Consider the following 21,975-nt stretch of genomic DNA (forward strand, 5'->3'; position numbering starts at 1 on the left):
AAAATAAAATAAAAAAATATTTGTAGGTCCAAGGCCTTACAAAATAGTCTGCAGGCCCTAGTTTGCTGATCTCTGCTCTAGACAAAGTTTTAAATGTGGAAGAAGAGAATATTGTAGCTAGGTGCTTTTTCTAAATTGAACTTAATCCAACCAAGAGATGATTGAAAAGTCTTCTGTAAAAGAACTGGCAGTGTGCTGAACATATTTAATTACAGATCTGAGACTAAAACAAAGGTGAGAGGTTAAGTCTAGAAGTATGGCATATAAATGTTATATGCTCTGACAAAATAGAAGTAACGCAACTTAAAATACATAAGAAAGATTTTTTTGATTGCCCTGAATAGGACAGATCAGTGGATAGTTTTAGAGGTAACAAATGAAAAGCATAAGCATAAATTTTAAAAAACGGGAAAAGAACACTAGTATACTAACATAAATGTATTTCCGTAAACACTAGAACAAAAATACAACCTTCCTAAAACACGAGGAGAGGGGAAACGTACAAATAAACCACATAGTAACTCACAGTAACTGTAACATAAAATGACAAATCTTAAGTCAAACACATCAGTCCTATCAATAACATAAGTTGACATAATTCATCTACTAAATAAAAAATATTTTCACACACTCTCACAAAACAAAACCCAACTCTATCTGGGCTATATGTAAAAGACATATCTAAAACAAAGCAATTCAGAAAGGCTGGGGGGAAAAAGTGTGAAGGAAGATGAGGGTATATCAAATAAATGTATGCAAAAACAAAGTACAGGTTAGTATCTTGATATGCAATAAAGGAGAATTCAGACCAAAAAAAGCACTTAAGGAGTCAAAAAAAGGATACTTCATAGCACAAAAGTGATATTAGTATTCACATAAGAACAACTTTGCGCCAAGTAACACATAGAAATCTAAACAAACCAGAAACCACAGGAGATACAGGGATAAACAGTAACACACTAATAATAGGAGATGCCAATACACCATTGCTATATACGCAATATACGCAGATACCTAGCAAGAGAATGTGGGAAAAAATAAGGATAAGAAATACTAAGCAAGGTATTCAGCAAGGTAGACTATAGGCACAGAGTAGGGGAAGATACTTGCAACATAAATAAGCATCAAATAAATATCTCTAGAGTATATTAAAAACTTACACAAATCAGAAACATATGACAACCCAAAAGAAACACTTGAAAATGCACTTCCAAAAAAAGTTACCAAACTGAAGTCCATAAAAATATTAAAACATGATCAACTTTATGGGTAACCTGGGAAATTAAAATTCAAACCACAAATAGCAGTAAGCATCCACTAGACTGACAAAAATTTTAAAGCATGAAGATAGCATATTTTATTAATATCTAGATTTTATTAAAATCTAGCATATTTTATTAATATCTAATTGTCCTATTACGATAGGACAATTATTGCTGAAGATGGTGTGCCTTTTGCTCTGAAACCCAAGAGCTCTGAGCTGTGATTCGCCTACAGGACATGATGCAGACTGCACTCAGTACTCCAGCACTTGATCAGCTGGACATTAAAACACAAGTGGCAACATTGTTTGCAATGTCTCTCAGATCACCTTGTGAGCCTTCACTTCCTTTGGGCCCAAAGTTGGCGGTCTTTTGGATTACTTGATTCAAAAAAAAAAAAAAGACTGGAGCAGTACATCCAAATGTGGCAAATCTCTCTCCAAATTCCAAAGATGTCCATCAAATGACTCATTCTCAGTGATAAATGGGGCAAGATATAAAAACCTGGCTTTCACTTTAGGACATACCTCAATATGTCCTATCCATACCACAGTATACCCAAAGATTTCACTGAATTGGTAAGCTCCTGAATTTTTTTGAGGCTTATCTCCCATCCTCTCACCTCTAAGATTAGAAAACTTAGACATTTTAAGCTGCAGTTTTGTTTCAATTTCAGTATAAATATTATGTTGCAATACCCCATTTAAACAAAAAATATTTAAATCATACCTGATTGTTCTCTGTTCTAATGGTATTAACTCTATCATCTTCATTTTTCCAAAGAAACAGACTTAAAGGGAATGACAGATTTGAAAGTCATATTAAAAAATGATTCCATGAATATTAGCTTTTCATATTTTATCTTATTTGACATTCTGTAAACACAAATGTAACATTAAAGCCTCAAAAAGCCTGAGAACATTATATTTCAAGTTCATAAACTACATTTAGTATGAGTACTAGCTAAATTCAAATCACATTATAATATCTATAGCAAAGTAAAATAAAATTTTGGAAACACATTTTGTTTGTAATTCTTTTGTGAATGATTGTTTATAAAATCCCTTCTATTAATTTCAAAAGACTGTATGAAAAACTGTTGCCTTAAGTACTGTAATTCTCCATGAAATGATACCATGTGAAACTCAAGCATACTGATTAGTTTACCCATAACCAAGAATCTAAGTGAGGTAGAACAACTAATTCTAAGAAAGGCAAAGACAAAATTTTCTGTCAGTAGGCTGCCCCTGATGACATAAGAATTATAATAGAAATAAATTTAAGCAATAATTATTCCTCATTATTAAAGATTAGAATCAAGGTAATTTTAATTAAAAATATCCCTAATTTCACTATTTATTTATTATTTATTTATTATTATTAATTTCACTAATTTCACTAATCACTAATTTGTTGTAATTAGAAGTCCTTGTAACAGTACCCTGGTTATCTCATTCTTTATAGTTTAGATTATGACATGTAGAATCAACATCTATACTAGTTACCTTTTTTTGTTTCTTAAATCACTATTTGATTCTTCTGATGATCCTGGCACTTCAGAATTTCCAATTTGATTTTTTCCACTTTGGTTTTCTTTTGGAGTGGCTTTTCCCTCTGCTGATGTTCATGTTCATCCATGGCAAATAAAGTTAATAATATTAAGAAAATAGTAAAATAAAATTTTATACAAATATGTATATATATGGACATACTCTAATCTTGTCCTGTGTCCTTTTCCATGAACTCTACTACACATGATATAAGGCAACAGTTTCCAAAGTAAATTTCATAAAACAGTTTATGTGAAAGGAGAATTCTTTGTGTCAATTCAGTTTGAGGAAAAGAAAGGATTAAGAAACCCTACCAGGAAAACAATCACACACCCCCTTGTAGGATTTCTCTGTTTTTATGTACAATGTGAATCTACAAGATGGGGCTAAGTTAGGTTTTACTTAAACTTAATTGTCTTTAGAAAGCTTTGGCCAAAAGCATCTTTTGAAATTGTATTGAGGAAACTTCTCTGGAAAAGGCTGGTATAAATACAGAGCATATAACGTCATTTGTTATTTCACATACATTTCTATTTATAAAACCTCCCTTCATTTTAACAGAATTTCCCTATATAGGAAAACTATACAATGTCTTTAAAATGTTAACATTAATGTTCTATATGATCTATATGAACAAAAGATCCATGAACCTCACAATATTAATGCAGATATTTTTCCTTTGGATAAATCAAATTTTTTAATTTAGAAAAAATTAATGAGTCATGTTAATATTTTAAAAACCATTTTACAAGAGTTGCCACAGAATTTTGCAACCTGAAGCCTGTACTGGTTTAATTTTAGTCTAGCTGCTATATTTCCCAGCTGGTATATTTGAAATAGTCTTTTAAAGACAATAAACAGGGATTTTCTAAAGGATATATTCAATGCAAAATGAACAAAAACCAGAGGTATCAGCTGCTTAAAAGTTAATAATAAAATACTACTCCCCCCCCCCCCACCAAAGAAAGAAAAAACAATGCAAAATTCAGTAGATTCTAAGTAATTTTGATAGGGATCTGGCACATGTATCTCATTCGTAGTAACAGTCAAGAGCATGATGCACCGCACCATTCATACCTATGCAGTTTAATAACATAAAGAAATCAGGCCTATTCACTTTTGAAAAAAATCATAATAGTGTCTTGAGAGTTACAGTAATATATGCATAAAATGTTATAGATTCACAGAAAAGGATATGATAACTGTGAAACTATGTTTTGAACTATGAGATGTTTGCCTGGCAAAGAAGAGAGCAAGAAGAATTTAAGCAAAGAAAATGGCATTTGCAAAATACACAGTACAAATATATGCAGCATTTTTGGCAATAGTGAAAAGTTCAGTGTGACTCTAGCATGGTGTTGTAAATAAAGCATGGGCTTTAGTCAAACACACAGGAGTTCAAGTCTTGGCACTGCCACAGCAGGTGTGACCTCAGCTAAGTTATTTTTTTAACCTACGTTTCCTTATCTCTAAAATGGCACGGTGCATGGAAAGCACGCAGCACAGTACCGAATCCTTAAGAGTGTCTCGACTTCAAGTTCTGATTTCTGTTCCACTGCATTTCATATTTTAGATTTTTATCACCTCAATCTACTCTCCATAGTGTCACCTAAGTGGTTTTGCTAGAATTGAAATCCAATCATGTTACTCCTATTAAAACAAAGCAGGAAAGAATACCCACTGGAGAAAAAGACAGTCTTTGCAACAAACGGTGTTGGGAACATGCAAAAGATGTAACATGGTACATGGTAACGTGCAAAAGAATGAAACTGGACCACTTTCTTACACCATACACAAAAATCAATTCAAATTGGATGAAAGACCTAAATGTGAGACAAGAGAAACAAACCCTAGAGGAGAACACAGGTAGCAACTTCTTCCGACATGAGCCATAGCAGTAACTTACTAGATACATCTCTGGAGGCAAGGGAAAAATGAAATATTGGGACTTCATGAAGATAAAAAGTTTCTGCACAGCGAAGGAAACAATCAACAAAACTAAAAGGCAGCCAACAGAATGGGAGAAGATGTTTGCAAATGACATATCTTTTTTTTAATTAAAAAATATTTTTAAGCTTTATTTTTGAGAGAGAGAGAGAGCATGAGTGGGGGAGGAGCAGGGAGAGGGAGACACAGAATGTGAAGCAGGGCTCAAACCCACAAACCACAGGATCATGACCTGAGCTGAAGTCAGATGCTTACCCGACTGAGCCACCCAGGTGCCCCTGCAAATAACATATCTGATGAAGGGTTAGTATCCAAAATGTATAAAGAACTTATAAATTCAACACTCTACAAATAATCCAGTTAAGAAATGGGCAGAAGACATGAATAGACATTTTTCCAAAGAAGACAGATGGGTTACAGACACATGAAAAGATGTTCAACATTGCTCATTATCAGGGAAATACAAATCAAAACTACAATGAGACATCACCTCACACTTGTCAGAATGCCTAAAATTAACAACACAGAAACAACAGATGTTTTCGAGGATGCAGAAAAAGGGGAATACTCTGACCCTGTTGATGGGAATGCAAACTGGTGCAGCCACTCTGGAAGGTGGTATAGAGGTTCCTCAAAAAGTTAAAAATAGAACTTCCCTATGATCCAGCAATTGCACCACTAGGTATTTACCCAAAGGACACATGCACCTCAATGTTTACTGCAGAATTATCAACAATAGCCAAATTATGGAAAGAGCCCAAATGTCCATCAACTGATGAATAGAGAAAGATGTTGTGGTATATATATACAATGAAATATTACTCAGCCATAAAAAAGAATGAAATTTTGCTATTTGTGATGATGTGGTTGGAGCTGGAGTGTATTGTGCTAAGAGAAATAAGTCAGAGAAAGACAAATACTGTATGATCTCACTCATATGTGGAATTTAAAAAATGAAACAGATAAACACGGGGGAAAAAAGAGAGAGGCAAACCATAAAACTCTTAACTATGGAGAAGAAACTGAGGGTTACTGGAGGGGTGTTGGGTGGGAAATGGGCTAAAAGGGTGATGGCCATTAAGGAGGGCACTTGTTGTGATGAGCACTGGATGTTATATGTAAGTGATGAATCACTAAATTCTACTCCTGAAACTAATATTACACTATATATTAACTAACTAGAATTTAAATAAAAACTTGAAACAAACGAAGTTAATATGGCTTCCCGCTGCTTAAACATTCCTTAGTTTTGGAACCAAGGCTCTTGCAGTTCGAGTTTCTACCTACTTCTCCAGTTGTACTTCATGGTACTTCTTCCTCCCCTTTATCCATAAACTATAATAATTATAATAATAATAATAAGAATAGTATTACTACTAATAATAGCTAAAAGTTACTGAACCAATTACCACATTAAGCAAATCCTGAAAGCCCCATTCATATCATGATCTATGTGAAGGAAGCCTTCTGGAATTAGGCAGTGAACAATCTGCATGGCCAAACATTTGCAACCCTGGGTTTGAAGTATGAATATAAAGGGTTCTCAATGCCATCTTAAAGAACTTGGGCCTTAAGTAGTAATCAACGAGTCTTCCAAAGGTTTTTAAGCAGAGAGATAAATAATCCAGCTTGTAACAACAAGAATGATGCTGACTGCACTCTGCAGAATAGACTGGAAAGCAGATTATAAGCAAGGGGGTTACAATATGGTTTTTAAGGTTCCTTTATATATATATACACATATATATGTATAAATACATATACATATGTATATACATATATACACATATATATGTATATATACATATATACATATACATACATATGTGTATATATATTATATATATAATATATATATAGTATATATATATAAGTCTACAGTAAGGATTATTTCAAAGCTTAAACAACTGGAAGAGTGATGAAACCAAAGAAGTCAAAGTACACTAGTTTGGGGGCAACAGTGGAGTCAAGTATTAAATATGTTAAGGTTGAGGCATGTCAAAAATGTAGAGGTGTTTAGCACAGACCCATGGGAAAGAACAGAAGACAACTAATGGGAAGAAATACGCACTTCAATATGAAAATGGGTAAAGCATTACTCTTTCCTCCTTCATTAAAGGACTTGTAAAACATACTATGCACATTATTTTAAAAAACTTTCTTTAATGTTTATTTTTGGGAGGGGGGGGGGAGGGGCAGAGAGAGAGGGAAACCCAGAATCTGAAGCTGGCTCCAGGCTCTGACCTGTCAGTACAGAGCCTGACGTGGGGCTTGAACTCACGAGCTGTGAGATCATGACCTGAGCCAAAGTTGGGTGCTTAACAGACTGAGCCACCCAGGTGCCCCACTATGCGCATTGTAACTGTCTATATTTGATAATGTAATGTTAGAGTTCAGATATTTTGCATTATCATGCACCACTAAAGAGTAATTTGGTATTTTAAAGAAACTATACAACTACCATCAACAAATGGAAGTGTACATATGGGAAAAAAATTAAGGAACTTTATTCACATCACACATAAAAATTTGTTCCAGGTAGATTAATAAACTGAATTGGAAAAGCAAACCAAGACATGTTTGAAAGACAATACATGGCCTCAGGGTAGAAAAGAGATTTAAAAAAAAGACATAAATAACACTATCCATAAATGAAAATATCAATAAACTTGACTATATTAAAATGTAAGAACTGCAGTTCCATTTGTGCTCAGGATTATAGAAAGATGAAACAATGCTCCCACTGGAACAAGAAGAAAAGGTAAATAATCAATAAAATAATAACTTTTCTTGAATTCATCAGAGAATTATGGTTGTGGGGAATTGAATTCCAATTCTCTCCTAGGAGAAAATGGTTTCATCTTTGGCAGAGCACAGGAGGAAGTGGTAACTGCTATTAAAAGAAATAAGAAAACAGCTAAAATTTTAAGTAATTCTAAAGGCCAGTGTGGGCTACGAGGATAGTTTGGAATCTCTGGGATCTTCAGACACAAAGGGAAGTCAATACTTAATAGCAAATTCCCTTCCAGATACCTGTATCATATGCTCACATGGAAGACTAGGGGCAGGGCAGGAGACCTGCCAGGAGAGCCATCAGTGGCAAAAAAGTATGACATTCCATCCTTCTCAGTACTCTTCTTTCACACAAAGCAAAAGCCTTAAGCCAATTGGGGAGGAACTGGAAGCTCTTCCTTCTCAGGATCCAGGAAAAAATGTATTGGTTCTCAAGGAGGAACAGAGGCAAAAGCCATCTGCTTTGGAGGAAGAGTAAGTGACTCTCCTTTCAACAATATTAGCTTTGAAAAATCTTACCACTGAGGAAGGAGTGGAAAACCTCATCACCAGTCTTAGGCAAAGCCTGAAGGAAGGGTAGAAGCAAAAGCTGTAAGGATTATCTTGGCCCCAGGATCATGCACTGATCCTGTTTACTGTAGTAAACAAAGCATTGGTTTACTACCACTGGGTTGGGGGAGGGGGAAGAAACTCTCTCCTAAATATAAAAAATCATTTTTCCCTTACTTTAAAATTCTTTAAAAGATAACAGTGTAAAATAAAAATGGTAAAAATGTATTGTGGAGTTATATACAGAAGTAAAATATATGACAACAGCACAAAGGAATTGGGGGAGAAAACAGAAGTAATACTGCTGTAAGGTTCTTAAATTATATATGAAGTTGTATACAATTTGAAAGGAAACTTCAAATTTAAAGGCTCACTGTATATAGTTTAGAGCAAGAGTAGTAAACTTTTCCTTAAAAGGCCATATAATACATTTTTCAGGCTTATGGACCACTGAGTCTTTGTCACATCTCCTCACATCTGTCATTGTAGTATAAAAACAGTCACTGAAAATATATAAACAAAATGGTATGGCTGTGTTCCAATAAAAGTTTATAAAAAACAATCCATAAGGCATGGCTTAAAATAAAATAAAATAGGGGAGCCTGGTTGGCTTAATCAGTGGAGCATGCAACTCTTGATCTTGGGATTTTGAGTTTGAGCTCCATATTGACATTATAATATTAATATATATTAATAGAGATTAAAAAGTTTAAATCTTAAAAAAATAAGTATAAATATAGATGTTTGATGACCTCTACCTTATAGCAACCACTAAAAGTTTTCTTTTTTTAAAAAAAATTTTTTAATGTTTATTTTTGAGAGAGAGACAGACAGAGCATGAGCTGGGGAGGGACAGAGAGAGAGACACACACACAGAATCCAAAGCAGGCTCCAGGCTCTGAGCTGTCAGCACAAAGCCCAACACGGGGCTTGAACCCATGAACCACGAGATCATGATCTGAGCTTAAGTCAGACAGTTAAACTGAGCCACCCAGATGCACCTAAAAGTTTTCTTAAAATGAGAAATAACTAATGAGACAACAGTGGAGATAAAATTGAATCACAAAAAACTTCTCAATCAAGAAAGAGGCAAGAAAATGGAAAAATAGAAGATGGAAGAAATGAGACAAATAGAAAATAAATAGCAAGATGGTAGATTTAAGACAAACCATGTCAATAATAATTACAATGAATGTAAATGGTCTAAATACCCCTAGAAAAGACATAGATTGCCAAATTGGACTAAAAAGTAAGATCTAAATACATGCTGTCTATAAGAAACCCACTTTGGATATTCAGTAACAGATAAAACAATGGAGAAAGATATACCATGCAAACACCAATCAAAAAAAAGCTAGAGGGGTGCCTGGGTGGCTCAGTTAAGCCTCTGACTCTTGATCTTGGCTCAGGTCATGTTTTCACAGTTCATGGGATCACCCCATCAGTACCAGAGTCTGCTTGGGATTCTCTTTTTTCCTCTCTCTCTGCCCCTCCCTCAATCACATGCACATGCTTTTTCTCTCTCAAAGTAAATAAAAAATAAAAGCTAGAATAATTATATTAATATTAGAGCAATTAACCTTTAAAATAAAAACTATTACCAGAAGTAAAGAGAAACATTGTATAATTACATTGGGGTCAGTTTATCAAGAAGACATAATAATCCTAAATGTCACTCATCTAATAACAGCTTCAAATATGTAAAGCAAAACTGATGAAGAGTTGATGTCAACACATTTCTTTGTAATTTTAGAGCATGTTGACAAAATTTAAGAATTCCTTTCATCAAAAGAATCATAAAGAGAATAAAAAGAAGCCACAAACTAAAATCTAGAATGAATTATATACAAACATACAAACACACACACACACACACACACACACATGCACGCACACATATGGTGGAAAAAACATATATGTATATAAAATGGAGCTATATTTAAAAGAAAGAAAATGGGCAAAACATTTGAATAAAGGCAAATCCAAATGGCCATAAACATATGAAAACATGCTCAACCAAAGGGAACCATTAGAAAAGAAAAGTAAAATATTTGGAATTAAAAATTCAGTGTAAGGATTTAATAGCAGATAAGACACAACTAAAGAGAGAATCAGTAAAATAGATTTGGAAGAAAAATCTGCAGAAATTATCTACAACTTAAAGCAGAGAAACAGGAGACCGAAAATATCTGATAGGATGACAAGTTATGGTTCAATAGGAACTTTCAGACATTGCCAATGGGTACAACCACTCTGGAAAACACATGGGCATTATTTGTAAAGCTGAATATGTGCAAACAATGCCAACGCTAGTTACATTCTCTGAGATCCTCATGGACCTATACATTTAAGAGTCATGTAGAAGAATGTACATATTTGTAATATCCCTAAACTGGCAATAAACCAAATGTCTATCATCAGAACAAATAAATTATGGTATAGTCTTATAATGGAATATTACACAACAATGAAAAAAATAGTATTATATGTAAAACATGACTGAATCTTACAATGTTGAGCAAAAGAAACAAGTCAAAAATAAAATACTTTCAATATGAGTCCATCTAAATTAAATTAAAAACATTCAAAACTAAACTATTGTTAAGAAATACATATTTAGGGGCGCCTGGGTGTCTCAGTTGGTTAAGCGTCCTACTTCAGCTCAGCTCATAATCTTTCAGTCTGTGAGTTCGAGCCCCATGTTGGGGTCTGTGTTGAAAGCTCAGAGCCTGGAGCCTGCTTCAGATCTGTATCTCCCTCTCTCTCTGCCCCTCCTCCACTCACACTCTGTCTCTGTTTCTCAAAAATGAGTAAATGAAGACAATTAAAAAAAAATAAATACATATTCATTTGGTAAAACTATAAATAAAAGCAAGAAAACAATTATCTCAAAAAATCAAAGTAATAGGTTATCGGGGAAGAAATAAGATGTGACAGAGAAAGACACACAAGGTTGGAAAGTGCTTGTAAGAAAAAGAACAACAAAAAATACAGCCTTAGAAACAGCCATTAAACTTCTAAAAAATAACAGGACAAATGCACGAAGTACTTAAAAAAATGTTGCTCGCAGCAGTATTCATAATAGCAAAAACACTAACACAGGGTTGGATACATAAATTATACCACAAGGAATTCTATAATGATGTAGATCTATATTTATTGATATGAAATGTTTATGACATATTCTAAAATACAAGAAGAGGTTTTAAGGGTTCATATGTGCCCTCATTTTTATTTTTTATTTTTAAAAAAAAAATTTTTTTTTTCAACGTTTTTTATTTATTTTTGGGACAGAGAGAGACAGAGCATGAACGGGGGAGGGGCAGAGAGAGAGGGAGACACAGAATCGGAAACAGGCTCCAGGCTCCGAGCCATCAGCCCAGAGCCTGACGCGGGGCTCGAACTCACGGACCGCGAGATCGTGACCTGGCTGAAGTCGGACGCTTAACCGACTGCGCCACCCAGGCGCCCCTGTGCCCTCATTTTTAAAAGCCAAAAAATATTTATTATATACAAGAACTGAAAAAAAAAATAACTGAAAGAATATATGCCAGAACACTAACAGAAGCCATCTCTGGATGGTGAAATTATTGTTATCTTCTTTATAGTTACTGTTATATCTAGAACTTTTTAAAATGAGCATATGCTGGCCTCTTATAAAGTATAATTAAACTTTTTGAAGTGAAGCACCAAGATATTAATACCATTTAAAAACTACACTTTCACAAAATTCAAGGGTTAAATATTCTCACCAAAGATTGTTTTGGGTTTTGTGCAAATATCATAATTCAAGAATCTGGCCAGTAGCCCAGGATATGAAATATGACACTACTCACAGCTTTATGTGGGGCAATTGCCTACTTCATCAATCACTTGACCTTGTACTTTTCAGGAATACTGGGATTCCACTCTGAATTTTTTTCCCAGGTATTTTTTCCCTTTAACCTTTTAAGTGATATTATGACTGGAAAGCAATATTTAACACTGTAGTAAGAAGACTCGATCAAGAAGGAAGTAAAGATTCTCACTGAGCATCTTGCTGACATCAAATAATAAAGTAGGTGGATCTCATCCACATTTCTCATCAGAAATAGTAAAACACATCAGAAGAGTAAATACTAAATGGACCTATGATTAAAGAAGGTGTTAAGTTTGAGTTGTCATTGGATATAGCATAAACTTAGAATATAAGAATGGTTATAATTGAAGATGGAGAAAAATGTTAGTGGTTAAGAACGTCTATATTTTGCAGCTGTAATGGATGTTGCCATTAACTGGGGGGTGGGGGTCATTTCAGTTATAAATATTTAATATATCTGCTTTTCCATCACAGTTTATTTCCCATAGGCATTATTTTTTTCAGTAGGTTCTTAGACAATAGTTCCACCTTTATATATTTGTTTAATTATCTATCACTTTTTAAGAACTGAATTATCAGTAAATTGATGAAAGTAATGAGATAAAAATTTACAATTCTTTGAAATACAAATGTCGCCCAGCATTAAAATTGTTTTGCTTCTGTTTGATACTATTTTCGTGGCTAAGATCCTTCTCACTTATAGTAATAATACCAGGGTTCTATGCAGTAATCACTTCCTTTCTCCTTCAGCCTTAACTATCTGAAACTATTATAAAAGAAGGTAGTGGAGTTTATTTATGTGCTATAAGTATTTTGACTTGATTTTTAACATAGTACTTAAATTGCATTTTTTTCTCTCACTTGGTGAAACTATTTTTAAAAATCCCCCAATGGACTTGTAGCTTTCCTTTTATACTGCCACATTTGTAAGGCTAGATTTGCCCAGAATTTGCTCACCGACCTGACTACTAAAATGTACTATAATAACCTCTTTGTTTTTCCCATTCCAGTTGAAATCACCTTCTTCTCGATTCTTGTTAAGAAGCTCTTTCAAAGTGTTTACTAAAAAACTGGGATCTGTTCCAGGTTCTTCCTTCACCAAAGTTACACTAACTGGTCTGTGGATTATTCCATCAGCCTCAGCAACACCGGTATTAGTCTGCCGCTCATCTAAAGAAACTGTTGATGCTGAATAAATATTTCCTAAGTGATCCATTATAGGAAGCAAATATAATTCTGGCTGAAGAGCCTAAAACACATAGGAAATTTAAAAAATTAGCTTGTAATTTAAAAAACAGTTAAGTTAAAAAATTAGCATAAGTTCAAAATGTCACATTACATACATATGGAGGAACAAATGACTTGAGTTTCAGTTCTGATTCTTGCTTTGCCTTCACCTAGAAACAAATAAATGAGGAAAAAAATAAAGCTTTTGTATGTTTTCAATTATTTTTAGTCCAACTTTTTTTTTTTTTTTGCAGAAGGCACACATCTGTGACATACAAATCAAACTTAAAAGCTGATAACTGAAGTTAGAGTCTAGAAAATGTAGAATATAATCCTATTTCTATTTACTGTACAAAACATAAAAGAAATTCCATGTCATTTAGTCATAATGACTATGGCTATCACTTGCATGGACTCACTATATGCTAAGCACTATTCTAAGTGCCCTACATGTAATAGCTCAGTTAATCTCCACAGTTCCATGTGATGGGCACACGTTTTAGTTCACAGACAACAAGAGTGAGGCAAAGAGAAGTTAAATAACTTGTCCATGATGTTATAACCAGGAAGTTTCCAAGTTGGGACTCAAAACCAGGAAATCTGGCTTCAGAGTCCAAAGCTGTATACTTTATTTCCTAAATATATAACCCATGGAGTTCATCTGTTATTCATCCATCCATCCATTCATTCATTCAACAAATATTGAGGGCATACTATGGGTCAGACAGTATTCTCTATGGTAGGAGATACAACAGTAAACAATGCAGAGTTCTTGCTTTCATGTAGCTTCTATTCTACTTATGAGAACAGATGTTAAAGAAACAAGATTTAGAACAGTGATATGTGATTTATGAAAACAAAAGAGTGATGGAATACAGAGTAATTTAAGAGTAAGAATATCTAAAAAGTAGGTGGTCAGAGAAGGCCCTTTGGAAAAGATAATACTTGAGCTTGAGACTTGAATTATGAAAAGATGAAGCAAGCTATTTGAAAATCAAGGGGAAGTAATTTCCAGGCAAGTTCAAAGAACATAAATCAGAACAAAATTTGCTATATTTGAGGACCACACAAAGATTTTTGTGGTTAAAATGGAAAATCAAGGAGAAAAATAGCAGTAGATGAAATCTAAGAAGCAGCTTATTCCTTAGGCCCTCCATATCTCTGGCCTAACCACGGCAAGTCTCCTAGTTATAAACCCTGCCTCTAGTCTCTTAAGGCTCTCATCATGTCACATTTGATCAAAAACTCCAACGCTTCAGAAACAAACAAAACTCATTAATCTGGCATTGAAGAACTTCAACAAATGACTTTACAATTTGTTCTCTACTATTTCTTTTCACACCATGTTCCAACTAAAAAAAAAGAAAAACTCCACTCTTTCTTAGCTGCCTGCTTTTTCCACTTTGCTCCTCATTCTATTTTCTCTTCTCAGAAAGCTTTCCCCACCCAACATCTTTGCAAGATCAAGTATTTATCTTACAAACTCCAAACTGAATATATCTCTTCTTTGTCAAAGTTCTCCATCTCCCCTCTTCTCCTGCTGGAAGTAATCCCTTTTTCTTCTGAATATACAAAATATGCTAACTTAATTTCTCTCCACCACTACACTGAATACTCTTTAAGGGAAGGATCCATATCCAATTCTTTTTTCTCATTTTGTTTATAGAAAAACATCAATAAATATTTGTTGAAAACAGTAAAATATTAGAAGAATTTTGGAAGTTCACTTAAATTACCTTCCAACCTAGGATTCTGTGATTGATATTGTGTAATTTTAGATATCATGAAAAAGAATAAAAAGTTATGAGAACTGTTCTTAGTCTTCTTTGAGAAAAACTTAATGAGTAAATTAAGAATCTACCATACTGAATAGAACTCAAGTGACAAAAACTTCAAATCTAGCTGCTGATCCTGAGAATTCCACATAGAAAATTCCTTAATAGTACTACTTGGAGGGAAATGTTTCTTTTTTTTCCATTATCATTCATTATTTGTCCAATAAACATTTAGATGTCTTTAAGAGCTAAACACCTTGCTAGGCACTGTATAAATACAATAGTGAATAAAATAAAGTCCCTGCTCACAGGAAGCTATAGTCTAATGGCAGAATCAGATGTTAAATAAATAATCACATGAATACATAATAATGACATAATATGTTAACCAGAGTGGAATAGGAATATACTGACTTTTTGTTTAAACATGGAAAGTCTTGATTAAAGAAAGAAACCTCATGTTGATATGAGAAACCAGAAACTTTTGAGATCCAATGGCTTAAGAATTAAGAATTTCAGCTGGAGAAACTGAGAAAATCCTGCCATTAAATCACAAAAACTACAAATAGGATTGTTCAACAGATAATAGCTGAAACCCCCCAAAATATATGTACATATGCTGGAGTCCTATCATTTCACACCAAATGAAGCTAGCTGTGGCCCAAACAATGAGGATCCATTTCTGTCCAGAACACAAGTACTTATTTAAAATGTCTTTAAACCTATCATTTAAATTTAAAAATACATATTACTTATACAATCACATTTTAACTTTGTCTTCCTTTTCTTCCCAAGGAAACACACACCTGAAAATATCCCCATCATTTTAGTGTCCAATAATATGCTAATAAGACCCATCTTTTTTTTTTAATGTTTATTTTTGAGAGAGAGAGAGAGAGAGAGAGAGAGAGAGAGAGAGAGAGAGAGAGAGAGAACGAGTGGGGAAGGGGTAGAGAGAGAGGGAACAGAGGTTCCAAAAAGGGCTCTGAGCTGACAGCAGTGAGCCAGACGCAGGGCTCATTCTGAACTCAGGAACTCAGGAACCTTAAGATCATCACCTTAGCCCTAGTTGGTTGCTCAACCAACTGAGCCACACAGGTGCCCCACAACCCATCTTTTCTTAATGATCTATGTATTTAGTTATACTGTCATTTCATTATGATTGATATTACTTATGTTAAGAAGCTGAGTTGATAAGCATTTAAGAAACATAATTTCTTAAGGTATGCTTTCTTTAATCAAAAAGAAAAAATAAGAAAACTTACCACAGCTAGATTATTTCCAATGCATTTCAGAAATAAAAATTTTTCTGCAACAGCATCTTCACCAAGGAACTCACCGAGACGCTCTCTCAGGGCTTGTAAAGTAAGGTGAGGAGATACTCTGAAATATGACATTGCTTTGTAATGTAAAATGAAATAGGTTTCAGCTATACTACACATTTGATAACATTAGTCAGCTATCTCAAAAATGAATACTAATTTAATATATCATATATGACTTAATATATTATGGTTTTATATTGCCTGGCACTTTGTAAACCTTCAGGAAATTTTAAAAAATGATTATACAAATAAATACTGTTTATAAAAGCCCTTTCTGTACTGAAAGGAAAATGCTTGCCTATTTTTCTCATCCACATCTAAATGGTATTATTTTTTAAAAATCTTTGTTATGGAACTTACATATTTTTTACACATATATTAAAGAATGATTTACCCACAGATAATTATTTTGGAAGTTTGACAAGATTAGCTGGTGCTTAAAAATTTCCTTGATGATCAAATGTTGTCAGACTCTACACTTTTGCTCATTTAGGGATACTTCATCACTCAAAATCTAAAATTTAAAGCCATCATTTATGCTATTTTTTTGAGTTCTTGTTATTCTAGGATCTTATGGGAAACATTATATAACTAATTCATTCAACCAACAAGTATTTACTGAGCACCCAGTATGTGTCAGACATTGTTCTAAGGAATGGGAATACGGCAATCAACAAGAGAGACAAAAATCTCTGCCCTTACAGACTTTACAATCTAATGATGGGAAAGAAAAAATTAACAAAATAAGAAAAACATATAAATTATAAGACATTGCTAAGTACTATGGAGAAAAGTAAAGCAGAGAAGGAAGCATAGCTACAATTTAAAATATAGTGATCAGAGATCTAAACAAAAAAGTAATATTGGAGTAAAGACCTGAAGATGAGTGAGATAGGATACATAAGGGCTGAAAGAGCATTCTAGATTAAGAGAACAGCAAGTACAAGTGTCCTGAGGTCCATGTCTGATGTGTTCCAGAACAGAAAAGAGACTGGTATGCTTGAAGTGATGGGGAAGATAAGGAATAATGTCATGTATGCTTCTGTGAATGTGAAAATACACATACATATAAATGTACACACACATATACTTATATTCTGTTTCTTTTTGAAAAAGTCATTGTGGATACACTGGTTTAACCACTATTCACAGCTTTTCAACACGTTTCTAATTTCAGATAATTTCTCTCTATATTCTTTTTGTGTGTAACCACAGTAATATACCAGTTATACCTTTTCTGGGTGGCAGTATTATGGTTAAGTGACATCTGTTCCTCCAGTACTTATTAACCATTATATAACATTATTTATTGATAGTATTAAGTTAGAAACTGGATCCATAACATGGACCAGAATTTTTCACTTATAACCTAAATTTCCAAAAAAAAAAACCCCAAAAAAAAAACAAAAAAAAAACAACCCATTTTTCTCTGCAGAAAAAAAAAAAAGAGATTGCTTTTTCAGGCACATCATAACATGACCACAAAATACTTGCCTTATAAATCCAGCTGAAATGAATTTGTTAACAACTTCTATTGAAATGGTATTTAGCTTATAGTTCCATGATCCTTCAGGGACATAGAAAACATGAAGCTCCACCAACTGAATAAATTGAGAAGACATCAGTTAAAATATTTTTAAAATGGAAAAAATCAACTGATGTCCTCTAGAATTTTAAAGTTAATAATCATAATTGAAATAAACATGGAATACATGTATCTTTCTGAACAAACACAAAAAAGAAAATGAAGAGCCAAAATTTTAAGTTGGCTACTTGGCACTTACAGCACATCTTCTCCCTAGAAACAATGTCATAGATGTGGTCTTAAGGTACCATAACATCCCTGACATACAGTGTTCTTTCTGTGGCTTGAAGTAAGAGTCGCAGACCACCAAGATCAGTTTTCTGATTACCAACCTTTCCCTCTCCCTTGATCCCCACCTACTCAGTTCTGTTATAGTGATCTTGTGGAATCCTTACACTTTACATATTGTCTCCCTAACATTGTTGTGATGATTGCTAGTTCTCAGCAACTGCAACTGTGCAATTCTCAACTGTGGTCTGGGAAATATTTTTGTTTCCCAGAATTCTAGGAAGAACCTATTCCTGACAGAGATGGGGGAAGAAATGGTTGTTCTTATGTAGGGCATGTCTGCCAGCTTAGCTTATCTGTACTTTTAATACCATTTTCTTGGGGCACCTGGGTGGCACAGTGGATTAAGCATCCGACTCTTGGTTTGGACTCAGGTCATGATCTCATGGGTTCCTGGGTTTGAGCCCCACATCTGGCTCCGCATTAACAGTGCAGGGCGTGCTTAGGATTCTCTCCCTCTCTCTCTCTCTCTCTCTCTCTCTCTCTCTCTCTCTCTGCCCCTTTCTCGTGCTCTCTCTCCAAATAAAGTAAATAAACTTTAAAAAATTAATAAATACTATTTTCTTTTTTTTTAAACATTAAAAAGTTATTTTTAATGTTTATTTATTTTTGAGAGAAACAGAGCACAAGCAGGGGAAGGGCAAAGAGAGAGGGAGACAAAGAATCTGAAGCAGGCCCCAGGCTCCAAGCTGTCAGCACAGAGCCTGACATGGGGCTGGAACTCATCAACCACGAGTTCATGACCTAAGCCAAAGTCAGACACCCAATCGATTGAGCCACCCAGGTGCCCCAATACCATTTTCTTTTCTATTAATGTTTTGTTAAACCTCAATTAGAATCCTTCCACTTAGATGAATATTTAGATTACCACAACAGAAACAAAACAATTAGAACAAATATAGTCTTATCTTTTAGTCTAATGAAGTTTGTTATTCATTGCATATTAAAACTCAAATGATTATACTTTACAGTATTAAATATCTGAGTAAACCTTTAAAAATTTGATTATGACCTACCATTAATATTAGTAATTTTTATAGGAGATAAAATTGGTTCTTGAACTGAATGTGTTGCTCAAGTTGTTTTTACAGACCAAGTAAATTACTTCTATACATTTGATGTGTGTATAGTCTGCTGTAGTTTGAAGTTTGCCATATGCTGTATTTTGAATACCAGAGCATTTAAAAGATAATTTCCTAACTATACTATACTATTCACAGCTAACACTACACTATACTATTTTTTTTAAGTTTATTTATTTTGAGAGAGAGAGAGTGCAAGCAGTGTAGGAACAGAGAAAGAGGGAGAGAATCCCAAGTGTTGGGCTTGAATTCACGAACTGTGAAATCATAACCAGAACCAGAATCAAGAGCCGGACACTTAACGACTGAGCTAACTGGGCACCCATACACTATACTATTAATACTATAATATTTAATAGCTACATGATTAAATATTTGTAAAACTTTCAGAAGTCTTTAGTAAATATGACCTTACCCTTTATATAAATGCATTAAAATTTTACAGGAGAAAAAATATTTATTGAACTAAACATTTTTACTTTGTTTTTATAAACAAAGTAAATTCTGTCAATATTTCTATAATTCATGAACTATAAATCAAAATGCCTGTATAGATTTAATTCCACAATTGAGTGAGTAGGCAATACAGAGAAAATATAGTTAAAACATTTCTTGGACTTTGAAACATTTTGTGATATAAAATAATTTATAGTGGATTTGTGTTCATTTATTCCCTCAACAAATATTTACTGAATGTCTACCATGTGCCAGCACTGGTCTAGGCATTAGAGATATGCAGTGAGTAAGAAAAAGATCCTTGCTTGTGCATAACTCTACCTTCAAATGAGGTAACAGGACAAGAAGAAGAGTGAGGCAAGTGAGGCACTCACCTCAGATGCAAAATTTAAGGCTGCAACAAAACCTCCGTAATCAAGATAAATACAACATTAAAAAAAAAACCTATTCAATGTAAGAACTTTCATGATAAGCAAAATATCAAAAATTTAAATAAAGAGAGAAATTAATACTACTATTACAGCCTTAAGCAAAAGGAAAAATATGAACCTCAATACATGTTTCTTAAAAGAAATACATTTCTGGGGGCACCTGGGTGGCTCAGTTGGTTAAGTGTCTGACTCTTGGTTTCAGCTCAGGTCATGATCTCATGGTTCATGGGTTTGAGCCCCGCACTGGGCTCTGTGCTGACAGCTCAGAGCCTGAAGCCTGCTTCAGATTCTGTGTCTCACTCTCTCTCTGCCCTTCTCCTGCTCATGCTCTCTCTCTCTCAAAAGTAAATAAAACAAAAAACAAACAAAAATTCTTAATGGTTAACTTTTTCCAGAATAACAAAATAGTTGAAAAATACTGAGAATTTTAAAAGTATATACTAAAACTCACAACATTATTTTAAGGTTAAATATTCTGTTTATACCAAAACATGAATTTATTATAATTTTACTTTTCTGGCTTTCATGGAGGCAGCTCATCAGTAATATTTTCATCAAAACTACTAGCCATTAAAAAATACATTAAAAGGTGTATTTATAGGCACATATTTTTGCCTTTTGCCTCAGGTTCCAAAATGGCCTATCAGATTGTTTCTCTTTAAAATGCTATTAGGATTTCTTCTGCATCAATTTTTTCATTAAAAAAACTTGTATTGAATTATTTATCTTAATTATGGAGGGGTCTTTTGTGTGTGGGGGGGCTTAAATTTTGCACCTCAGGCAAGTGACTCATTTGCCTCAGACTAGACCCAGGTCTGTGAGGGCACAGACAATAAACAGTAAATATAAAACACCGATAAATTATATAGTACATTAGAAAGTGGTCAGTACTGAAAAAAAAGAATAAGTAGAGCAGGGTGAGGAAAACGGTGAATATAAAAGAGGAAGTAGGTTTCAGTGTTTTGTTTTGTTTTGTTTTAATTTGAGAGAGAGAGAAAGAGAGAGACTCTCAAGCAGGCTCCAACACAGAACTGTGAGATCATGGGATTTGCCGAAATCAAGAGTTGGTCGCTCAACTGACTGAGCCACCCAGGCGCCCCAGAAAAGGTGAGATTTAAGTAAAGACTGCAGGTGAAGAAGAAATTAGATGAGTGATGATGTAGAAGTAATGATGTAGTAGTGATGTAGAGAGAGACTCTCAAGCAGGCTCCAACACAGAACTGTGAGATCATGTGAGATTTGCCGAAATCAAGAGTTGGTCGCTCAACTGACTGAGCCACCCAGGCGCCCCAGAAAAGGTGAGATTTAAGTAAAGACTGCAGGTGAAGAAGAAATTAGATGAGTGATGATGTAGAAGTAAAAAGTTCCAAGAAGAATTAAAGCAAAGGTCTTAAGGTGAGAAAGTGCTAGTATGCTTAAAGCAGAGAGAGTGAGGGAGAGAGCAGTAAAAGATCAAGTAAGAAAAATGAGGAGGACAAGGAACAAATTAAATAGGGTCTTCCAGGCCACTGTAAGCTCTTTATCTTAGAAAATGAGAAGCCAATTCAGGGTTTTAATAGAAGCACATCTGACATTCATTTTAGATTCTTATTATTTTAATATGAAAAATTCTAAACATACATACAAATAAAAGGAATACTATAAACACCCAAATACTTACTACTTAGATTCAAAAGTAAACATCATGCCACATTTACTTCTTCTCCCCCCCCCCCCCCCAAAACCTCCTTTTTTAAAGGCGACTGCCACATGCAGCACCTTATTTGGATGTGTCTGAAGTCTTGGAAACTTGACTACCCTGCCTTCTACAATCGGACCTTGAGAGATTGTTTGGAGGTTCTAGCAA

At 34.1% G+C, this 21,975-nt stretch overlaps 1 protein-coding gene across 1 annotated transcript in view; it reads right to left on the reverse strand.

The window, feature by feature from the left end:
• SPATA1 (spermatogenesis associated 1) overlaps nucleotides 1-21,975 on the reverse strand; it is a 53,219-nt gene that overhangs the window by 11,500 nt on the left and 19,744 nt on the right. The window contains 6 exon segments of the mRNA XM_053893201.1: nucleotides 1,992-2,052; nucleotides 2,768-2,879; nucleotides 12,981-13,209; nucleotides 13,304-13,357; nucleotides 16,228-16,345; nucleotides 17,782-17,888. Coding sequence (XP_053749176.1) covers nucleotides 1,992-2,052; nucleotides 2,768-2,879; nucleotides 12,981-13,209; nucleotides 13,304-13,357; nucleotides 16,228-16,345; nucleotides 17,782-17,888 — 681 coding nt within the window.

This window comes from Panthera pardus, unplaced genomic scaffold (genome assembly GCF_024362965.1).
Source record: "Panthera pardus isolate Hobbes unplaced genomic scaffold, ASM2436296v1 HiC_scaffold_11, whole genome shotgun sequence".
NCBI classification, from domain to species: domain Eukaryota; kingdom Metazoa; phylum Chordata; class Mammalia; order Carnivora; family Felidae; genus Panthera; species Panthera pardus.